This window comes from Astatotilapia calliptera, chromosome 7, assembly GCF_900246225.1.
Source record: "Astatotilapia calliptera chromosome 7, fAstCal1.2, whole genome shotgun sequence".
Classification (NCBI taxonomy): domain Eukaryota; kingdom Metazoa; phylum Chordata; class Actinopteri; order Cichliformes; family Cichlidae; genus Astatotilapia; species Astatotilapia calliptera.
The window spans coordinates 11,511,031-11,532,319 of NC_039308.1; the positions used below are offsets into that span (position 1 = coordinate 11,511,031).

The following is a 21,289-nucleotide window of genomic DNA, read 5'->3' on the forward strand; positions in this document are numbered from 1 at the left end:
TCTGAGCTGTCCGTGACTCTCCAGCGGTTTGTCATTTCACTTCTCTCTTCTGTGCGATAAATATATATATCTTTTGCTGCTTTTTATTAACCAATCTTTCTTCACACAGTAAATTAAATAATTTGTGCATTACAGCTAAACTAAGCTTATTTTAACTGAGAATCAATTGCTAATGGGACCACAGAAGAAATATTTGCAGGAGGATGTTGGACATATGTCATGACCCAAAATTCAAAAGATTAAATAAGCTGATCAGGGCTTAACAGAAATTTTGTGCAAAAAAAATTGTGCAAAAAGTATTAAATCACCCTTCATTTCTTTATGTTTTGCTTCCAATGAGATAGACTGTTTTGACCTTTTTAAAATTGTCTAAAGTAATCTGCTCCTGTGACAGATTGGCGACCTGCCCTCCCATACTGTGATAGCTGGGATAGATGCTGAATTGAATACATACTTTTCAACAACTGTGAAATTGCTTTGTTGTTATTTTGGTTGGTACTCCTCAGTTAATATCACTCCCTCTCTCTATCTAAAAGCTGTTTTACTCATTAAGCACTGAGCTCATGTCAGCTTTATTAAGCCTTGCCCTCTGAGGTAAATGAGATTAGCCTAAAAAAGTCTATTTATAGCCTATACAATAATATTTAAGTCTTAAAGATCTCAAGAGGTTATGCCAATCATGCATTATACAACAAAAGGGGTTTGAGAGTTGATTCTGAGAGGCACATTTAACTCCAACAATAACATTTCTTTAACTGGTCACATTAAAATTGAAAAAGACACATTTTCTCTAATTACTATAAATGGAATCCATCTGTGCATGTTTCCAGCTGTGTGTTATGAGCATAAATCATGAAAACATGGACAAACTCTCTCTCACACACTGCAACAGATTACACCACATAACCAACCGTTTGTAACAGTGCCACTTACAGCGATAACAAAAACTATTCAGCTTTATTAACTTTGATACTTTATCCATCAGTTGTCAGCCGACACATTATTCTCACATTCGGCTTGTTTCTTACGTTTCTTGTATTTTTGCACACCACTGTTGCTTGTGAAGCTTGCACAAAAGAATCTCACTTACGTGTGCTGTACCAGTGTACCAGTAATGTGACGTGACAATAAAAGTGATTTGATTTGACTTTAATAACTTAAATACTTCACTCATTCTTTGCAAACTAACACTGTGATGAACACTTGAAAATGTTTATTTTTTTTGCTCATCTGCTGACATTCGAGCTCCAGTTAGTTGCCGCTCCGCAACTTTTACTCTTCATCCATTATGTTTTCATAATTGACGGTTTAATGGCTTTTATGACTAAGGTACAACTTAATTTGCATTGCAGTTCCATTCATGTCACAATTAATCTGGTTCAGTTTAGAACAGTCTTGTCCACAACACCAACCCTGGAGTTATCAGCAGCAAATTTGATGCTTCAACTAGAGTATGGAGCTGGCATTGATGTTCATGCTTGATTACATAATTTCAACACATTTGGTAAACAGTGCAGTTATGTATACTAATTAAATATATGTGAAAAAATAGCAGTAAACTCTGGAGCAGAGTCTAGACAAAAAACTGCAGGTTCTCTAATGACTCCAAAATTGTCTCTCGCCACATCTTAGCCCAGCAACAGATTAGCAACCTATCCAGAGTGTTGATGAGGTGATGAGAGCTCACAAGCCCAGAATCCCAGTTGGTCACAACCAATAGCAAAGACCAGGAAGCTGAGAACAACAGCATACTGTGTGAGAAACATGCAGGAAAGTCTGCACCAGCGTCCATAGCCCCCACGTTGATCCAGAAAAAGTCAAGCAGCATGTATGTATGGAAGAATCCTAGATGAATGCAGCATGAAGTCAATTTGAAGTAACTGAACATGTTTCTGCAGATTCACCTGTATTAGTGTTGCTTAGCATAAATTTGCAACAGTTTGTGTCATCCTCAAGGCTAAAACCTTTATGGTTCCAGCATGTGATGTCCATGTGATATTTTAATTTCCAGCTGACAATTAAGTAACCATTTATGCAGGCACTGCACTATTCTTGTGAACAAGTGTCAGCACCAAGACAAAACCTCTACATCAACATTAGTATACGATTAAACGTCCAAACAGGAAACAAAACAAACTTTAACTTTTAAAGCAGCTTCCCCTTTTTGCTTCTTACTTGGCCAACTCAAGTTTATCACACTTTTCAGTGCTTAAATTTCACCAAGCATATCAATTTGGACTATCAGTATAATTTTAGATTAATATTTCTCGCTAAAAAAAAAAAAAAAAAGACAGACAATGACTTAATGAGGCATTTATCAGCCATTTATTGTTAATTAAGGGAGTTAACATGGTTAACTGCATTGAAAGTCATACAATAAACCTTTAAGCGTTGTGAGAGGTTCCTCCCCATGGCAGAGGAGGAAAGCTGCAGGAATATACATACAGTATATTTTATTGGCAAGTAGATATGTTTAAGTACATTCTCCTCTACCTGGAACTCATGTACAATTTAAAAAATAGATTTTGTTTGCATTGCGATCACCTTTTTTTTTTTTGTTTTTTTTGTTCAGGATGTTAAGGATGAAAGTATTCACATTTAAGTGTTATGGGTTCTTGAACGGCGGTGGAACTAAAGAGCACTGTTAAGTTGGTTTGTTTCTTTTTAATAGCTATCACATACACATAGACTCGCCTTCTATGCGTATGCCTATGTATCTAAATTGCTTACATGATAAATGGAAAGCAGTTTTATCATCTCAGGGAGAAAAAACAAAAACAAGTATGGCCGTCAGCAGCCACAATGTCACAGCGCACACGCGCACACACACACACACACACCACAAAAACACTGTAAGCACACATTCCACAAAACATTAGGCAGGTACAAAGTCAACCATTCAACGATAAAAACTGCATACAGTACACCACACTACAGAAGATCTCAGTCAGATGATGGCGTTTACACGGGAGATGTTCCAAAGAACACTTGCTGTGGAGCAGCCACATATTTGCAGAGTCCTCCAATGAGAGGAAGCAGCTCCCGGAAACACTGATGTCATGATTTTTTTTTTTTTTTATTAAATCACAGAAAGAAGCTGTTCAGTCCAAAATCAGTGGTTACGGAGAACTATTCACAAGGCAAGCTGCTTCTTCCTTTTTCTCAAAAGGAGAGATTCTGAGTCAGCACTGTTACAGCAAGTTCAATCGCAAAACTGCAGTTTCTCAAGGCGTAGTGATGGTAAGCAAATGTGCAGAAACTGACAATGCTTGACAAAATACTGAGGCCACATGTTTGAAAAAAGTAACTATCCTAATATTGAAGCTGATCGTGAAGATAAAGAAACAGTGACATTTAAGAAAATACATTTTCAATTCTTACTGTTAGCTGATAAGATTCCACTCTCATATCTGCACTTTGAATATAAAGCTGGCTTAGCATAAGGCTAGTCTGTATAAGCACAGTCAAGAATCGCTTCCACCATACGCTTCCTCAAGGTGATGTTAGTCATCCTTCGAGCACTGCACTATAGATGGCAATTTCAATCAGTCAGTCCACTGCCTTAGTCCAGACTTAAATCATCTCAGTAACTAACAGATGAACAGCCATTAAATTTGGTGCTAATCTTGAATGCAAGGTACATTCAAGTTTCCCTGAGGATACTCATGTAGTGCCATTATGAGATCAAATTGGTGAATATCTACAAAAGTGATGACATCTTTAAAAACCCTTTTTTTATTTTGCATGCGATGCCAAATGGTAAATATTAGTAAGTTACATGATAACAATACAATTTTCATATACCCGGCTGGGCCTAAGGAGGACCTGATAGCTGCTCCATGCAGACTCTACAATAAACATCACAAGTTACGTAAAAGTGAACAAACCAAAAAGAATACGGGTCAATTTGAACCAGGTGTCTATTACTATTATCTGAGAATAAAGAGCACCCAGACATTAGCAGATATAGAAAAAGTAACACAAGTACTTTTCATAAGTCCAATGTGTAACTTAAAATCAGCATGGTTTTATGGATTTGATAGAACGAAAGTACGTTTCTTTACAGATAATTTAGAATAGTGATGTCATTAAACATGTATACAAATACTATTAATCCGAATATTTGTTTTATTGATTTACCTTTAAGTAGATTTAATATAGCCGTTCCCTCGTTTTCAGTCTCTAAGCAAAACTAAGCTAAACAAATAGCTACTAGCTATAGCTTCATAGTTTACAGATGTGAGAGTGGGATCCATCGTATTATCTGGAGTAAATGATTGTTTTTCTCCAAAATGTCAAAGTATTCCAATAAAACTGTTCACTTTGATTGACACACAAAAGAAAGACCAGAAAATACTCTCCTATAAAATGTGTGAATGTTTGTTTGTGTGTATAAGCTCCTGAATCCAACTGACCACAACCATAACAATTTATCTACTACCAAAACTGATGTGTGATTATTTCCTAGAACAAACTTTTAAACTTAAGTACATGTGGTGTTCAAAATAGGCAATGGTATATAAAGGCATTTATCCTTAACAAGAAAAGAATAATAAAAAAAAGGGAAAATGCACTTACAAAAAAAAGGGGGGGGAAAAAAAAAAAAAAAAAAAAGAGACATCTTTTTGGCAGCCATCAGCATATGGCAATGCCTGCAAATGACATACAGAGACTCCCCTGAAGTCCTAATATGTCAACATCCTGACTTTGCAACATAAGTGCATAGCTTCAGGAAACTCCTCCCAAAAATCCAGATTCATAAATCCACCAGATGAATCAAGGCTTAACTGAAACTAATGCTGCCAATTCAAAGTGCAGCATTAAGGACATTCGGCTTGAGCTCTGGAATGATTAACCAACACTGTTAATCCTAATGAAAGCGTACTAAACTCGTGAACTAGGAGACAAAGAAGTTAATTACACTCCCAAGAACCTGAATTTTTGTTTCTCTTTGAGGTGTTTTTGCCACAGAAAAATTAATTTGTGTAGTTACAAATCAACAGTAAAAACCACTGGAAGTTTTTCCCCCACTTTTGTTGAGCCCAAAGACTGTATAACTAGGTGCAAAATGTGAATAAAATTATGTGTGGGTTTGGCACAGGCCTTTTTCAGTAAACTCTTCACTTCCATCTACAAACGATCAATTTCACTTTCCTTTGGTTAATTTAAAAAAAAAAAAAAAAAAATTACACAGAAGAATGAGAGATGAGCAAAGATTAGTTAGGTTCTTTTCCCTCTGAGGAGGGTGCTCGCTGTTGGCAGCCCTTTTTGCAGTGAGATTTACAAAGCCTAAACCCAAACTGTGGTTTAGTAGTAGATTTAGCATGTTAGGCTTCTCAAAGGCTCTTCTGACGATCACAGTGGTTTAGAATTCAACTAGAGGGAAATTGTTCACTTAAGAATAAGCAAGAACAGGAGGGGAACCCCAGTTTCTGGTCTCCCTCGTATCTTGTGTGTGTGTGTGTGTGTGTGTGTGTGTGTGTGTGTGTGTGTGTGTGTGTGTGTGTGTGTGTGTGTGTTCTTGTTTTCTTTCCCCCATTGTTCCATATCATTATGGTCAAGTCTCAGGCTTCAAGGTGTGGCTGGCGAAAAAACTGTCAGGTATCAAGATCCTAAAAAGAAAAAAAACAAACAAACTTGATTTAATTTGATTGTCTGGATGCAATACTGGTCTGTGTTAGATAGGGGTGGGGTGGAGGGTGGGGGGTGGGGGGGGGGTGCAAGATGTTATTTATGCACTGAGGATTATTTACATGCATTGTGACAAACTGGCAATTTTCAGTTGTAGCATTTTCATATCAGCACAATCCTGAGGTGAAACATTGGATGGCACTGCTTAAACATTGCTTCTTTTCTCTAGTCAGATATATCAGTCAGTTAAGCTAATTATTTGCATTTTAACTCTTAAATGACTGAAAGGGAACACTTAAACATTGAAAATGTACAACTTGTTATTGTTTCATAGGAAACGTGTAGGATCATTTATGCTTCAAGGATATATTTATGTTTTGAACATTACATACTTTAATTCTATTGCAATTTTCCACTAATCACTGCATTGTAATCCCACTGACAAAAGTCACTTGAATGAATGATGAAAAAATTTCTCCTACTGAAAACACTCCTTCCAGGTAAAGTGAATGAATTTTCTTACCTGGAATATTAAACCTGCATCAAGATTAAATTGTAATGTCGTAGTTTTGATGCAGTAGTGATTGGTTAACAGACTAGAACACGATTCAGAGATATCCTGAATTACATGTGGTTTAACAACTGAAAAAACAGAGCAGCAGGGGACACCATGAACAAACCTACAGTTTTCAACAACATTTTGACAAAGCCTATAGCTCAGTTATCCAAAAGCCTTTATCTCTAGGACTGATCTCTGTGAGGACGAACAAGTTGTTAAGTTTTCAGAGGAAGGTGCAGGTTTCTAAAAATGGAATAAAGATCTTGTGGAATGTCTTTGTGCTTAAAATGATTTAAAAACATAGTTAAGAGCATTAGAACAATTAGGTACAGATAACAGAAACAGTGTAGGTATGAGAAAGATAAATGACCCCACTTAATAACTTGATTGCTTGACATTTAATGTACTAACAGTAGGTATGAAAAAATGCAGGAAAGAAAAGAAAAAAGGACTGGCACTTTTCATCTTCCAAATAAGGAAACAGATTACAAGTCTTTAGCAGAAATGGTCAGAGATGTTACATGGATATTTGAGGTGTGCTTACTTAATCACAATGTCAGCTCATGCATTAAGTGACAATAATAATAATAATAATAATAATAATAATAATAATAATTTAAAAAATGTTTTCCATTATTATAATTTAAATTTCCCTTCAGTAAATTTAACCTTCTTCTCAGCTATATATAAACTAAAAAAGATTAGAACACAATATTTAATTTTTTTTTAGGTAATCTAAAAAGGTAAAAGTTAATCAAAGCTAGTTTTGTTGTTTTCTCCTTAATTAACAATAACTCTGTATTTAATGCTATAAAGACTGACCTTTATTGTTTTAACTACTGTAGACAACTGTCTTTTTCTAATTCCTTCTCTTTGACAAGCAGAACTGGTTGTATTTTTGTTTTTTAGATCAGCTTCCTCTCATTTAAAGCTATGACAGTTCTCTCCGTATGTTCTTCATGGATTTACCTGGAGCTGATAGAGCACTGGTATCAAAAGGTGAATCTCATCTGAAGCTCTTCTGTTGCTGCATCAGCCCCACATTTTCATACACCCTGGAGCTGTCCTCCCTCATCCTGACAACAAATACAAATCAACAAGAAACTGTCAATGCTTTCTTTACAAGGGTTTAAATGCCACAGGTCATTTAAGAGGCACTTACTCTGTGCAGGTGGGAGTAGGAATAGGAGTGCAAGGAGGCAGAGGGCTCTGCTCTCCTCCAGTCAGGTCAGACAAAGAGTACTTAATGTTTGTGTACTCACGTCCCTTAATCTTACTTTTCTGTGGAGGAGAAAGCAGATGAATGGTATAAGTGTGAGTAGAAGTGAGGTGAAAAATAAAAAACAAAGTGCTGCGTACCTGCTCTTCTTCTATGCGCCTCTGCAATGTTTCTATGTAGTGCTGTACAGCCATGTAGATGAATCTGTATTGTGCCTCAGTCTGCACCATCCCAGAACGCTGAGAACGAACCATCTGTATGGTCTTCGGCACATCAATGTCACAGTCCACTCCTGCACCAGGAAAAATAAATAAATAATTTAACAAATTTAATGCATTTTGCATAGTCAAAAATAGACTCCAGACTGCAGTCCAGATCTTGTCCCAAACACCATTCTTTATAGAGTTTATAAGTCAGGGAAACCAAATATGCACATTTTTGTTGATGACAATGTAATAGCGTAATCTTCAAACAGCTGGTCACTTTTTCAAGAGAACCTGGAAAAGCGCTTCGACGTATTTGAAAATATGAGACATAACAGTCCCCTTATCTCTCAAGGTATCAGCTGACCAGGCACTCATGACATCCAGGCATGAGTGCAGAAACATTTGGACTACATTCTCCAGAAATGATCAAATTATATATATTTTTAATGAAACAACTCGGCAAGCAAAAGGGGAGATACAAGTACTCTGTGGGATTGCATCAGGAAGGTTCATCTCGCATAAAACTCTGCTAATATCAAATATGAGGAGCTACCTGCTGTAGCAACCCTTTGTGACAAGGGAGCAACAAAGCTTAGATTATTTATTCTAAACATCAGTTGTCTCTTATAAGTTTTTGAAGTCTAGTAGAATTTTAAAAACAAAACAAAAAACATGTAATCTGTGTGTGTTTTTTCTTGGATAAGCAGAGAGTTATGTAGACGTGTATAAGACATCATCCTCACACGTCTAGACTGCTGAATGTTCGTTTCAAGTACTGGCAAGAAACTGGCAAGTATGCAAGCACAAACTGTGTAGTTGCTATTAAGAAGCAACCAATGAAAGAACTGGCCCTAGGCCAAAGTAAGTTTTGACTAGATCAGTGTTAGCCCTAGCCCCTGACTGTGACAGAGGTTAAGGTTGACAGATAAAATAAATTCATGATACAGTGCAGGACAGGTACCATTAAATTAAATACAAAGTTATTTAATTATTTCACCAAATATATATCTGTCCTCACAATCACACTTAAAATGCTCAGACTCAGAGCAGACATTAATATGTATGCAGCCTGAAACAAAAATCAATTTTGGGAAAAAAAAAAAAAAAGAAAAAGAAAAAGAAAGAAAAAGAAATGCATTTACAGACTAAGAAAATATGCAGAAGAAAATATGGAGAATTGTGAGCTTGGTGCTACAGTGGCCACAGAGTGCATGTGTACTCACCTTTTTCTCTGATCACATCTATTAGGATGTCAATCACTATAAAGGTTCCTGTCCGCCCAATCCCTGCACTGAAAAACAAGACTTTGAATAACCATATCTCTTTCATTATCAATGATAAAGTGTTCTGACTGTGGAATTTGAGGTACCTGCAATGTACCGTTATTGGCCCAGCATCCAATATGCTCTCCTGTTTAAGGTTGACCTCTTCTAAGAAGTCAAGTACACCACCTGGGTCAGTGGGGACTCCATGATCTGGCCAGGCCCTAAAGTGGTACTGCCAAACTGTACGTTCTGTGTTGCCCTGAAAAACAACAACAAAAAACAGAGTCCATAATCAAAGGGGTTCATGGGATTTGAACAGGTTTTAAATCTGTCATCTTTAGTAATTTTTGGCATTTATTGCAGTGAACTTCAATGATGGATAACAACTTTTTTTTTTTTTTTTCAAAGAATCATCATGTTAGATTTGCACAGTATATTTTCATACAAACAAACAACTTACCTGTCCAACTTTGGAAAGTTTCAGTTCTCTTAAGATGTAGTCATGTGCAGACGTCTCTCTGACATTGCGAACACGCATAGCCCCATACTCCTTCAGCGCTGACACGTCTGGCCAGTATTTCACACACTTACTCTGTTGAAACACAATCACATAGTTACACATTACATATTCATCAGTAGTAATAGTAGAACATTTGAAGTTCCTGTGAATGTCGATATTTTCTGTAAATATGTTAAACACATTTTAATTTTTTTAAAGGAAACATACATGCATACATACATGGAAATTTCACATACTAGAAGTTACTGCTAATATTAGCTAAGATAGCTAGTTATCAGGAAGTTGACTATTTTTGTTTTTTTACTTTTTCCACACTATATCCTTTACTTTGAACTTTTGTATAAAATTTTGAAGTTTTGTAGTTTTTCTTTTTGTATTTGTACATTTTTCTTATTGTGGTTCTAATTGTATTATACTCAACTTTTTGCATGGCATTCTATTCTGTTGTTCCCTTTGGTGCATCTTTATTTAATTTTGTTTACTGTGCTCTACATTCTAATTTTATATTTAACTTATTGAGTCGTTTTACTGTCAAGATATTTTCTCATGGGTTGTGTATGACATTTTGGCTGCTGTAAAAGGATTTTCCAACTTTTGGGATGGCATCTATCTTGTTTTATCTTAAACACGTCAATTTAGGAGCGTTGATAGTGTCTCACAGAAGTTCTTTACCTTTGTTTTTTTTTTTGGGGGGGGGGGGGGGTTGTTTGTTTTTTTTTTTAAAGACACTGGGAACTTTTAAGTATATTTTCTAAACATGCAGGGTTAAAGTTGTGATCAGTGCATTTCAGCTTGAACCATGATAAACCTGTCATGCAGTTTTGGTGCTTTAACTTTAAAGGTAGTTTCAAACTGTTAACAAATTAATAAACATTACTAATTAACTTATTTTTATTTAATAAAATACTAACTCAAGCTTAATGACCTAACAGTTTAGAATTTGTTAACAATGGTGTTTATCCCTGACAATCAACCATATTGTCTGCTTAGATTAATTATTTTAAGAATTTGAGCAGCACACAAAAACGGCACATCTTGAAATAGTATCTTAACCTTTAAGGTAGAATTGCAGTTCCGTGATCAGTCGCTTTGCTTACCTTCCCTCTTTCTACCTCTTTGGTGGTCATGACGATGACTCGAGAGTCCTCCTGAAAAACCATCCTCCAGAAGTCACTGATGGTGTTATGTAGACAGCCCTGAGTGGCAATGTAGCTCTTCTTCACCTTGGTGCCTTGATTACACTTTGAGTCCAAATCCGGCTGCATAAACACACATAAGCATGACACAGTCAGCAACTGAGAAATACAGCAAACAAGAACACAAACTGACTGATCACACAGGCTGATGAATAGCGGCGTGAGTGAAAGTTGACATATGAAGCCATCTACATACTATCACATACATATGCAGTGTGTGCAATGTGTGTCCCAAAGATGACATGAGTTTACCATGACAGTGGATACTACCATGATGATATTGGCGTTGATATAGTCAGAGCCTGGCTCATCTGGGTCCCCGTCTTTCAGCACCACGCGTGTGTGGTCGACTGGAAATGGAAATAAAATCAGTAGTTAGTTGCCTCAAAAATCCCTTCAGGAGGTCCTTGAGCAGTTAAACTGGAGGGTTTTTATAGACAAAAATGAGTGATTTTCTTACAAGGCAGAATGTTCTTGTATCGGTTCTTGTTTTTGTTCTCTGGTCTCTGGCCCTCTTTGCGACTGTAGAGCAACTTGCACTCTTGTTGCTGTAAGGTCTGAATAGGAAAAAAAGAGGAGAGTCACATTTTAAAATGCCATTTCCAACCAAGATTTCTAAAATTTTTAATCACACTTTATCCAGAGATGGTTTTCTGGGGGAAATAACCCAGTAAATGAGCAGTTTCTGAAATACTCTGACATCAACAATCATGCCACATTATGTTAGGTGTCAAGTTATTTGTTAGCCTTAGCAGGCAAGCTGAAGTTAGCCGACACTAGGCATATTTGTTGAGTGAAGCCTTGCGAACACGAGATTTGGCCTTCAGGAGAAAATTATTGTCAACATTAACAGGAAATTCAATACATAGCAAGACTCAAACCCTTAACCTATCGCTCTTCTGGTTAATGTTAGTGAATACAACTATCGCTGATGCAGACAAATCACAAGAAATCGTATATAAACAAATACTATCTTGAGTAGAAAAGGTCAGCTAATTCCAAAGTCTGCCATTTTCAAATTACTTTATTAGCTTACATTACTGTATGTTGCCAGTACAGGCATAAGGTTGCAACTAACTGCAATTTGCTTGCTAACATTATTCCTCCTGAAATCATGTACGGTACGTAGAAAAGCTAATTCGCTAGCTTGCTAAATTATTTCACTGGCTACTGTGATCCATGACACTAATTTACAGTTAATGTCCAACACTATTAATTTTAGTCAGCTGTCAATTTTATAATTAGGGCTACACGGTGATCCTTATCACAATTATTTGGTTAAATATTAAGATCACAATTACCTATGATTATTCATTGATTACAGTGACACCAAAAAAAATTTATCATGTAAACAGAACCCGGTTTTCACTAACTTCACCTAATTTATGGTTATAAATTTATCTTTGCAGACAAATAATGAAGTCTTTCACTTCATTCACTATAACTCCATGTCTATGCAAGTATGAGGCTTCACAATGGCATAAAAATGCTACAGAAGCTATGTCCATATTTTAAACTGTCTGCACATAAAATAGATATGCATGAAAGCATGAGCAACAGGAGGCAGTTCACTTCACATCCAGAATCAGAATCAGAATCAGAAACTTTATTGTCATTGTCATGAGAACAACGAAATTAAGAATGGTCCCCGATCATTGCATCATCCCTAGCAATATCAAAATATAAATAAAACAATAAAATTCAATAAATAAAATAGATAGAATACTTAAAATACTAATAAGATATAACAGTAAAACATTCACATACATTCCCACACACATGCTTCAGACCGTGCATAGATTAACACAAGAGTGGCGTGATGGACATTTAATATGTAATAAAGTTATGACTATTTACTTTCATTTTTAAAGATGTCGATAATACAAAAGTACACGAATAATAAAAATTAACACAAACGTAGGACCACTCACCTCAAATTCTTCCCAGAATCCCTGTTTGACCTTGTCTGTTGCCTCCGCTAGTTTGCTAAGCTCCCTAACTCGACTCTCAATCTCTGCTGCGTTAATACGGGTAGTGTTCAGAGGCTGCAAAGACCAAGAGTCAGAAGAGAAACAAATCAGGAAATGTTTCCAATGTTTCTCTTCCTTTACAACTGAACAGATTCTGAGGCAGGTAATATAGGCACAAATGCTTGGGAACACATGGCTACAGGAGATGGGTCAAACCTGTTTAAGCTGAAGCACAGTGCCCAGAGTTTCAACCATAGGGTTCTTCTTGTAGTGCTCTACCAAGTCTGTGAGGGAGTCAAACTTCTCCCCTCCACCCACATCATACTTCAGGTCATGCTGAGCAAAAGGACACAGGTACATCAGCAATATAATTAAAAACAGACTAGCCTTATGTTACCAGAATCAAGATACAGATGTCTTTTGTATACAACCAATTCATATCTATGTATACAGTCCTCAAGACCTAGGTGAAATTTTACAAGGTATGTTAATTGACTGAATATCTTGTCTTAAAATACTGAGATGTTGTTGCTTTCAGTAATGTGCAAAAACTCTATATTATAGAAAATGAGTGACTGCAACACAACTTCTAGCTTATCCACCTTGGGTAGCAGCAGCTATACCACTGGGTATTATTAAAAAGTATTTTCTAAGAAAGCACTCTGCTTCTGAACTTGAAATTTTCATTACAAAAAAGAAAAAATCTAGGTAATCCATGTCATGATTTTGAAGAGGCAACTAAGTAATACTGAGTAATGCCACAACACCAGTCTGGCCTGTTAAGCAGCCAAAAGTTAAGAATAATTAAAGGGCCAGGGCTAGCTGGTTAGCAAGGCTTTTAAAAAAAAAAAAAAAAAAAAAAAAAAGTCAACTAATAAATCTGCTACCCTTGGAAAGATGGAAAAGGATAAACTAAATTTCTAAATATACTTGGGTGGCTGCTGGTATACCTGCATGCTACATGATGCACAGAATTCAGACAAACTAAGAGGCAGAGTTTAGGTGTGGAAAACACACGGAGTGTGTACAAAATCTGGATCTTACCTGGCAGCGGATCATGACATGAGTGACTTTAGGTTTACTGTCACTGCTGTCTGTTTTGTCATCTCCAGTACGGACCGATAGAACAAAATCTCCCGGATGGCTCTGGCTCTCCCTCACCAGGAAACTGCCATTCTTGCCTTTCTCAGTGAGCAACTTCTCAGCCTCCCTGCCCGACAGGTGTCCGTGGAACCATCTGCAATGGGAAAATATGAAGGTAGTAGAATATATCACGTAACAGAGATGTGCTCTCATATTATGTAAACTGCAAGATCTGCCTTAGTTAACTTGAAGCAAGCACAGCTTATCAAAGATAAAAGACATAACATTAAAATCTGAAGCTTATAGTTCTTACTTACTGTTTAAGTGTGAATTGAACTGGCAACTATAGTGTTATCAAATAGTTTAAAAAAAAAACAAAAAAAAACAACAACACCTGTGTCCAAAATGGTCTTATGTAAATTTAATATACAAAATATACAAGGTGTTCAGAAATTATTGACAACTCATTTGGAGTTTGTTTTTTTTAGAACTTTTCTGCCACAAAAAATATTACATGAACATTAACACTTACCTCTCTGAGGTGGGATCTGCACAGTTGAGTGGATACTTCAGCTCAATAACATCACCGTTTTTCTCTTTCAGTTGTCCATGATGTTCCATGTAATACTGCACCAGCTCTGCAAGTGTGGCAAACTTCTCCCCGCCATAAAGGTCATAGTAATCTCCTGTGTTCTGGATCTTAATATGGGTGACTGCTCCATTTCGCCTGCAGAACAGCACAAACATTTATGTTACTATCACATGAAAGATCATCATCAGGTTACAAATGTAGGAACAACTGGCCTATGATCCATTTTTTACTCATATTTTGAGCTCAGATACAAGCTAAACAGCCAAAATATTATGTTACATATTATAAGTTATATTATAAGTCATAAAATTTGCAGAATTTTTCAGCGTGTTTTTCTCTAATTATTTTAGTTCTACCACCATGTTCTGTCCATTTTTGTACACACAAAACTGGTCTGTTTTTCACTCTTCACTGCCCTCTTCTGTCTTCAATTATATGACTGAATATTTTATTTTAAAAAAATAGCTTTAATAATCAGTTTTGGGGAAAGGGTTAGGGAGGGTTAAAAAATAAAATAAAAATGAGCACCATTAGCTCCAGTTATGTGAAAAGAAAACATAACTGGAGCTAATGGTGAGTTATGCCACAACAAGCTGATGGAGGACTTCCATGACGCACTCAGCACCTTACTCATCACTCACTACTACTGCATTCAAATCATTACTAATTACTAAACTCTTAATCTTTCTCCCATATGTGTCTTTTGTTCCATTTCCCTCTGCACTCTTCTCTTTCCCCTCACTCACAAATGATCGTGGCAGGTGGATGTTTTCACCCTACAATATAAAATGCCATGAGGTAGGTGTTCTTGTGAATTGGCACTAGATAAATGAAATTGAATTCATTTAATTTAATTTGAATTAATTTAATTTAAAAAAATGTATAAACAGAAGATGATTACTTTGCAAAAAGTTGCAGACAGGATATAAACTGCCTCTTAGCTCTTGAATCACAGAAGTTACATTAAGCTGTAACTTGATAACAAACAGGATGAACCTACAAATGACAGTGTTGTGAGTGTCAGCTTTAAGAGGAGATGGCGTCATGAAAGTACAGAAAGCTATAGGCAATCAATCTGACCATGATTAATCCCCAAGATTAAGATGTTCACAGTATTTCTCACTTGTGAAAATTAGTTCTTTTGATCTGATAAAACAAGATTTTATGACATTTTTCAGATGAAGTAATTCATTGGATCTCAATCAATCAGGACATTAGGTGATAATGAAAACTACTCTATGGAGGTACTCTGTGCCTCCAGCTTTCGTCTTTCAAACAGAACACAAAATTTTATACTGTCACCAACTTTAGGAAACTGTTACAGGCACGACATTATATTAACTGAACTGAAACAACCCTTAGGTTTGTTTCTGTTCCAGCCCTTCTGATGCAGAGCGAGAAATGATACAAAATTAGCAAAGTGATAATCAGTTTAACACTGTGTAACATGTACCACTAACACCATAGGTATCATTTCTATTGGCATATGTTTTTTGGTGATACAAACCAGACTAACTGTTGAGTAATTATAGGTGACTGCCATCAACACAGAAAATAGAAAAAAGGAGAACTTGTGTCAGATATGCGGCTCAATAACTGTCAGTGACTTAGTTTAAAATAAATAAATAAATTAAATAAATAAAAATTTTTTTAAAAAGGACAAGACACGCTGATTTAAACTAGCGTCCTTGTGGAAATGTCAGTTTCCACACGAGAAGCATGATTTGTTTTGTTTCCATAGGAAGTAAATATGGTGCAAGATGAGAGACCGTAGAGATGAAATATGTGGCTGTTTCAAAAATAACACTGGCTACATCAGCCAAACTGACTTAATGATACTTTATCTTGAAATAGAATTTATGACTTGACAGGCCTCAAGAGAAAAATACAAAGCTGTTTGTGTTTTTTGCATCAGCAAACACTGGTCTTGCCTTCTTCAGATAATACTGGATTTCTCACTATCGTCCAAAATTGTAAAGGAAAGACAACAATTTAATAGTCCAATTATGCTGCAAGGGACAGAACATAAAGAACTAATACAGACATATTGTATCATGTTATTACTTAAACAATTCCCTCTTCACACACCAAGCAAAGCTATTACTCTTTTCCAGTCATGTTTGTGTCCACCTGTTAAATATAAGTCTAATATTTACTCTCAGGCTTGCTCTGCACCAGCTCCTAAGTGAACCATCTGGCCATTAAGCTGCTAGATGTAGATGTGCTAGTTTCCAACTTTGACTGCTTGTTAGTTTAGTGCTGGGTACCTAATGTGCTGCAGGGGTTTATCTGTGCTTGTTCACTCAAAACACCTGCCTGCTGCTCCTGGAAACGAATGTGATGTGGGCAGAGCGTGGAAAACAGACAATTATACTGAATAGACTAAAACATCCTACAGAACTGAGGGATAATTCTCTGTGGATTTATCAAAACCTAATTCAAGTTCCACAGTCTTTTGACTAACTGTTACTGCTGAAATACTGATTAGTCCAATAGATTAGTCAAACAGAACCACGAATGTGGTTCTATTTGAAAGCAAAGTAGGTAGGACAATTTTGCTGTGAAACTACACTGTCCTACAAAAAGTGTGTCTTAAATCTTGCTTTATGCAGATCATAAAACAGAAGAATCCAGTAAATTATTTCACTCTTGCAAAATTTTAGTTTAAAAAAAAAAAAAAAAGAGAATAAAGAGAAAGAGATAATAAAAAGAGATAATATATGTAAAGTGAAAATTAAACGATTTGTTGCTCATTCAATCCATTTATATTTTCTCTTCCAGTCGAAGGGATAATGCTGTATAACTCCTGTCTTTTGAAAGTCCTTCAGCATCTGTGACCAAGCCACAAAAAAAAAAAATTTAAAAAAATATTAGGAAAAACCTAAAGGCTGGCAATACTGAAATGTCCAACCATTCAAAATTTACTTTGATCACCTTAACAGAGCTCATAGTCTTTCTCAAGTTGATTTGTAAAAATTATTTATAAAGTGCAAAAGCACATTTTATTAAAACAGCAGAACAATCACAGTTCATCCATTGCTTCCTGTATTGTAATGGTTTTTAAAACTCTTAATGCACACCACAGGGATAGCCAAAATATCAAAGCAAACCTCTGTAAAGTTGACTCTGACAGTCAACTTTGTATGTTCCTTGTTTCCTTACTTGTTTCACAAGCAAGAATGTTTTGTTTTATTTTTATTTTAATCTAACTTGTAAAAGGGTAATGCAAAACAATTCTTCTGTTATAAAGTCAAAGAAAGGCATCCAGATCATTAAAAGGGAGGGAAAAAAAACAAAAAAAACAAAACAAAACATTGGATCAGCAGACAGATTATTCAATGTCCAAATGTTTGCTCCAGTAACACTGTTTAGTTTTCACAATCCCACAGTACACTAGGGATGGACCTCTGGAGTATGGTGCTTTGTACAAACATGTGTAACGTCACTTACCGTACTGAGAGCGTGAAGTCTCCTGGATTGCTTTTACTGGGTCTGGCTAAAAAGCTCCCGTCCACTCCACGAGTCAGCAGGAGGTTTTCAGCCTCCACACCTGTGATGTTGGGGTGAAACCACCTAAAAGAGGACAAGTAAACTAACAATTTAGACTTACTGTTAAGTACATGCATTTCATTTTTACTCATTATATAGTGCATTGTGTGAACTTTTTGCCAAAAATCCATACATTGCACAACAACAACATGACATAACTCAGAGTGGATGGTCAATTATAGTACTAAGAGGTGTTCAAAATTATGAATTAACTGCTTAAAACTTGATTATTTGCAATTTTCAATCCACTATTCAGAGACAGTATTATCAAAGTTCTTCTAAAAGCATGTAGTTTCATCTCCACTCACTTATCTGGGCATTTTGAAGTATCAATCAAGTTTAATTTTAATGCTCACCTGGACATGAAAGTTAAATCTGATTAAAACAGCTTAAATGTGTCAATGACTTACACATTAATGAGGATTTCAAAAGGCCACTGGGGAAGTTATACTCCAATCACCATCCTTGCTGTTAAAAATTTCTTGCCTAGATTTCAATAAAGGATTCCTTTGAGAGTCTTGTCTCTCTCTTATAATGTTTCTGGTATTATTGCACAGGATGCTTGCTGACAATGAGACTCATTTGGAACCAAGGGTAAAAAAGAGCCACACTGTCTCTGTCTTTCTTCACTTCCTCTCTATCCAACTCTGTATATTCCAGTAAAGACATTCAGAGGCTGACTGCGCTCTTTCTACAAGTTGCCACCCTGCACTCCCCCGAAAAGACTGCCTGCCTGTTTCACTCATGCGTCCATTGTGGTCATCTCCTGCCTCTGCCTCCCTGTGAATATTATTTTCATCTTTTGCCTCTCGTCTGTACAAGAAGTCTGTGTTCTGTGCACCATCTATGTGAAATATATTTATTCCACTCGCTAACGATGACTTTTTAACGCGTTACATTTATTACCTAAGGAATTTAATTTACTTAAAATGTTGAAACTGCTATGACTTCTTCCTACTCTGCACATATCTACAACGTCAAAGTACTTCATTTCCGTTATTCTGATGCACTCCTGCTGTTTTCCCGTTTTCTTGTTAAAATGACTCGTTAATTTTTGTACCAATATGGGGTGTCTTATGCTCAGTTATTTGTAAATACAGCTGGTTTGACTTGGACAGCAGCTCAAACCATAACAAATCAATCCAACAAGATGTATCTGTTAACAGCAGCTGTAGCAGAGTTGGTTAACTTGAACTTTATCTATTAGTAACTACAGTTTGTGGACAGCTTAGCTTTGTATGTTCTGTACAAATGTTACAGCGCTGTTTACTTAAGTTGAGACTGCCTTAAGTTGCCGGTGTAACGCTAAATGAAGCAGCCCTACACCACCTATTTCTGTCTATTTCCAGAAACGTCGGAACTCTCATTGACTGTCTACCGACATACCAAGATCCAAACAGCTGAGTTCACTTAAAGTTAGCAGACTCAGCTAGCATTATCAGCAGACATTGTTTTCCAGACAGCCCCCGCTTACCTCCGAGATGTCATTTTTTTTCGTTCCTCACTTCCTCGCTGGCAGTTAGCAGTAGCTTTAATTAGCTGGCTAACGTTTCCCACCGTTAAAGCTTCAGTTACAGTATAAAGTGCTTCATTGGTTCACATCCGGTCAAAACGGGCACCTTAAATGTAGTTAAGCATCGACACCAATTTTTTTTATAGCGCCCGTTACAAAAAAAATGTCTCTAGGCCTCGGCCCCGGAGACTTCACAGCAAGTCGATTATTGGACGTCACCAAACCTGCGACAAAACAGAGGGTGTAATGGATTTTTTCACCCTGGGCGTCCGTTTCTCGTGGTCGCTTTAACCCGCTTAAATAAAAGCTACAGATCTCAGTCCGTCCGGTAAACGGCGTCAGATAAATTAAAGAGCCAGATCACTTTCACTCAGCGCATGCTCTTTAAAGGTTTTTTTTACGATACAGCGGCGAAAGCGGTAAACGACGAAGAACGTCTGCGAAGGCTTCTCGAACAGTTCGTTGACTGTCTGTACTCACGGCAAAGGGAGATAAATTACATTTCATATGTTATTTGTGACGTAATTAGATGCGCTACCATTTTAAAAATGATATTATTAAACTTTCGTAATGTTTTGTTGTGGCGTCTAGGGTTATTAGAAACGCGTAGAAATAAATACAGATAAAAAAAATTAGTATAACAATTTCTTTTCTATTTGAACATTTACTTGCAATCTTTGAGCTATCTAATATTTGTCATTTGCTTTGTAAGCAAAATCATATAAAATATTTCACATAAAACAGACTAACTTAGGAGAAAGTCAAGTGGTGATGTAAGTAACTTTATCACTGAAGCATTGTACTCTTTTCCCCAAAATAGTACATCCATAAGACTGGTGAAAATGCATCTTGCTTTTAAATCCTTTTATTTATATTTGATCCAACAAATATAAATATTTGGACAAACCCATTAAAACCTTGGCCAACATTCAAGTCATGATGGATGAGATTTCAACCTTTCAAACAGGGTGCTGGTGTAAAATGCTAATATTGGCCATAGACAAAGGAAAAGAAGAGGAGGAGGGTGTGTTATGAGGCAATGAGAGCGTAGGAAAGACAGAAGTCTGGGGGTTAAAGTTGGCAGTATAAATATATTGTGGTAGATATATTGTTTATGCAGGAGACCAGATGGAAGGAAAGCAAGGCCAGGAGTATTGGAGGTGGATTCAAGCTGCTCTACCATGGTGTAGATAGAAAGAGGAGTGGAGTAGGGGTAAGGAAGAGTATGTGAACAGTGTTGTGGAGGTGAAAAGTGTCAGGCAGGAACATGAGTCCGAAGCTGGAAATCGAATGGTCGATGTTGAATGTTGTCAGTGCGCATGCAACACAGGCTGGATGTCAATTAGAAAAGAAAGACAAATTCTGGGGTAAGTTGAGTAAGTTAGATGAAGCAATAATGTCACCGGGGGGGGGGGGCATTATTGTGATTGGTGCAAAATTCTATGGACATGTAGACAAAGGGAACAGAGGTATTTAGTGGGTAAGGTGTTAGAGAAATGCAGAGGGACGGATAATAGTACATTCTGCGAAAAGGATGAAAATGTCTGTACTAAACATGTACTTTAAGAAGAGGGAAGAACACAGGGTGACATAAGAGATGAGGAAGGTGCACACAGAGGGTCCACATCTTATGCAAAATGTGCAATCTGAAAGATATAGGAGACTGAAAGGTGGTGTCAGAGGAGAATGTCGCTAAACAGCATCAGATGGTTGTCTGTAGGATGCCTTTGTACATTAAGAAGAGGAAGCGAGTGAAGGCAGAGGCAAGGAGTAAGTGAAAGAAGTTGAAGAAAGAAGAATGTTGCACAGAGTTCAGGAAGAAGTTGAGGCATGCTCTGGGTGGAAGGAAAGAGTTACCTGATGACTGGGAAAGTACAGCTTTAGTGCTGACACTGGTGTTTGGTGTATCCTCTGGACACAACCAGGTAAAGCAGACCTGGTGGTGAAATGATGAAGTACAAGAAACTATTGAAATGAAGAGGTTAG

At 36.7% G+C, this 21,289-nt stretch overlaps 1 protein-coding gene across 2 annotated transcripts; it reads right to left on the reverse strand.

The window, feature by feature from the left end:
* Window positions 1-2,302: 2,302 nt before the first annotated feature.
* Window positions 2,303-19,719, reverse strand: ptpn11a (protein tyrosine phosphatase non-receptor type 11a). 2 transcript variants are annotated; one of them, XM_026173053.1, is made up of 16 exons: window positions 19,265-19,719; window positions 17,692-17,814; window positions 14,182-14,376; window positions 13,611-13,803; window positions 12,783-12,902; window positions 12,528-12,641; window positions 11,057-11,153; window positions 10,867-10,946; window positions 10,498-10,659; window positions 9,341-9,472; window positions 8,985-9,139; window positions 8,839-8,906; window positions 7,550-7,701; window positions 7,353-7,471; window positions 7,160-7,266; window positions 2,303-5,612 (listed from the first exon to the last, which is right to left on the reverse strand). In XM_026173053.1, exons 1-15 carry the CDS (start codon window positions 19,276-19,278, stop codon window positions 7,197-7,199), a joined length of 1,794 nt encoding a protein of 597 aa, XP_026028838.1. In that variant the 5' UTR covers window positions 19,279-19,719; the 3' UTR covers window positions 2,303-5,612; window positions 7,160-7,196. The 2 variants fall into 2 exon arrangements, with proteins under 2 accessions (XP_026028838.1, XP_026028837.1); XM_026173052.1 differs by having other exon boundaries at window positions 10,849-10,946; window positions 19,265-19,718.
* Window positions 19,720-21,289: the final 1,570 nt, after the last annotated feature.

What these genes read in the sequence shown, in the direction of transcription:
- ptpn11a (XM_026173052.1), bottom strand. An exon ending in CTGTGCTTCAGCTTAAACAG is followed by an intron (nt 12,642 to 12,782) that starts GTTTGACCCATC and finishes TGGTCTTTGCAG; the next exon opens with CCTCTGAACACTACCCGTAT. An exon ending in GATTCTGGGAAGAATTTGAG is followed by an intron (nt 11,154 to 12,527) that starts GTGAGTGGTCCT and finishes TTTCCTATTCAG; the next exon opens with ACCTTACAGCAACAAGAGTG.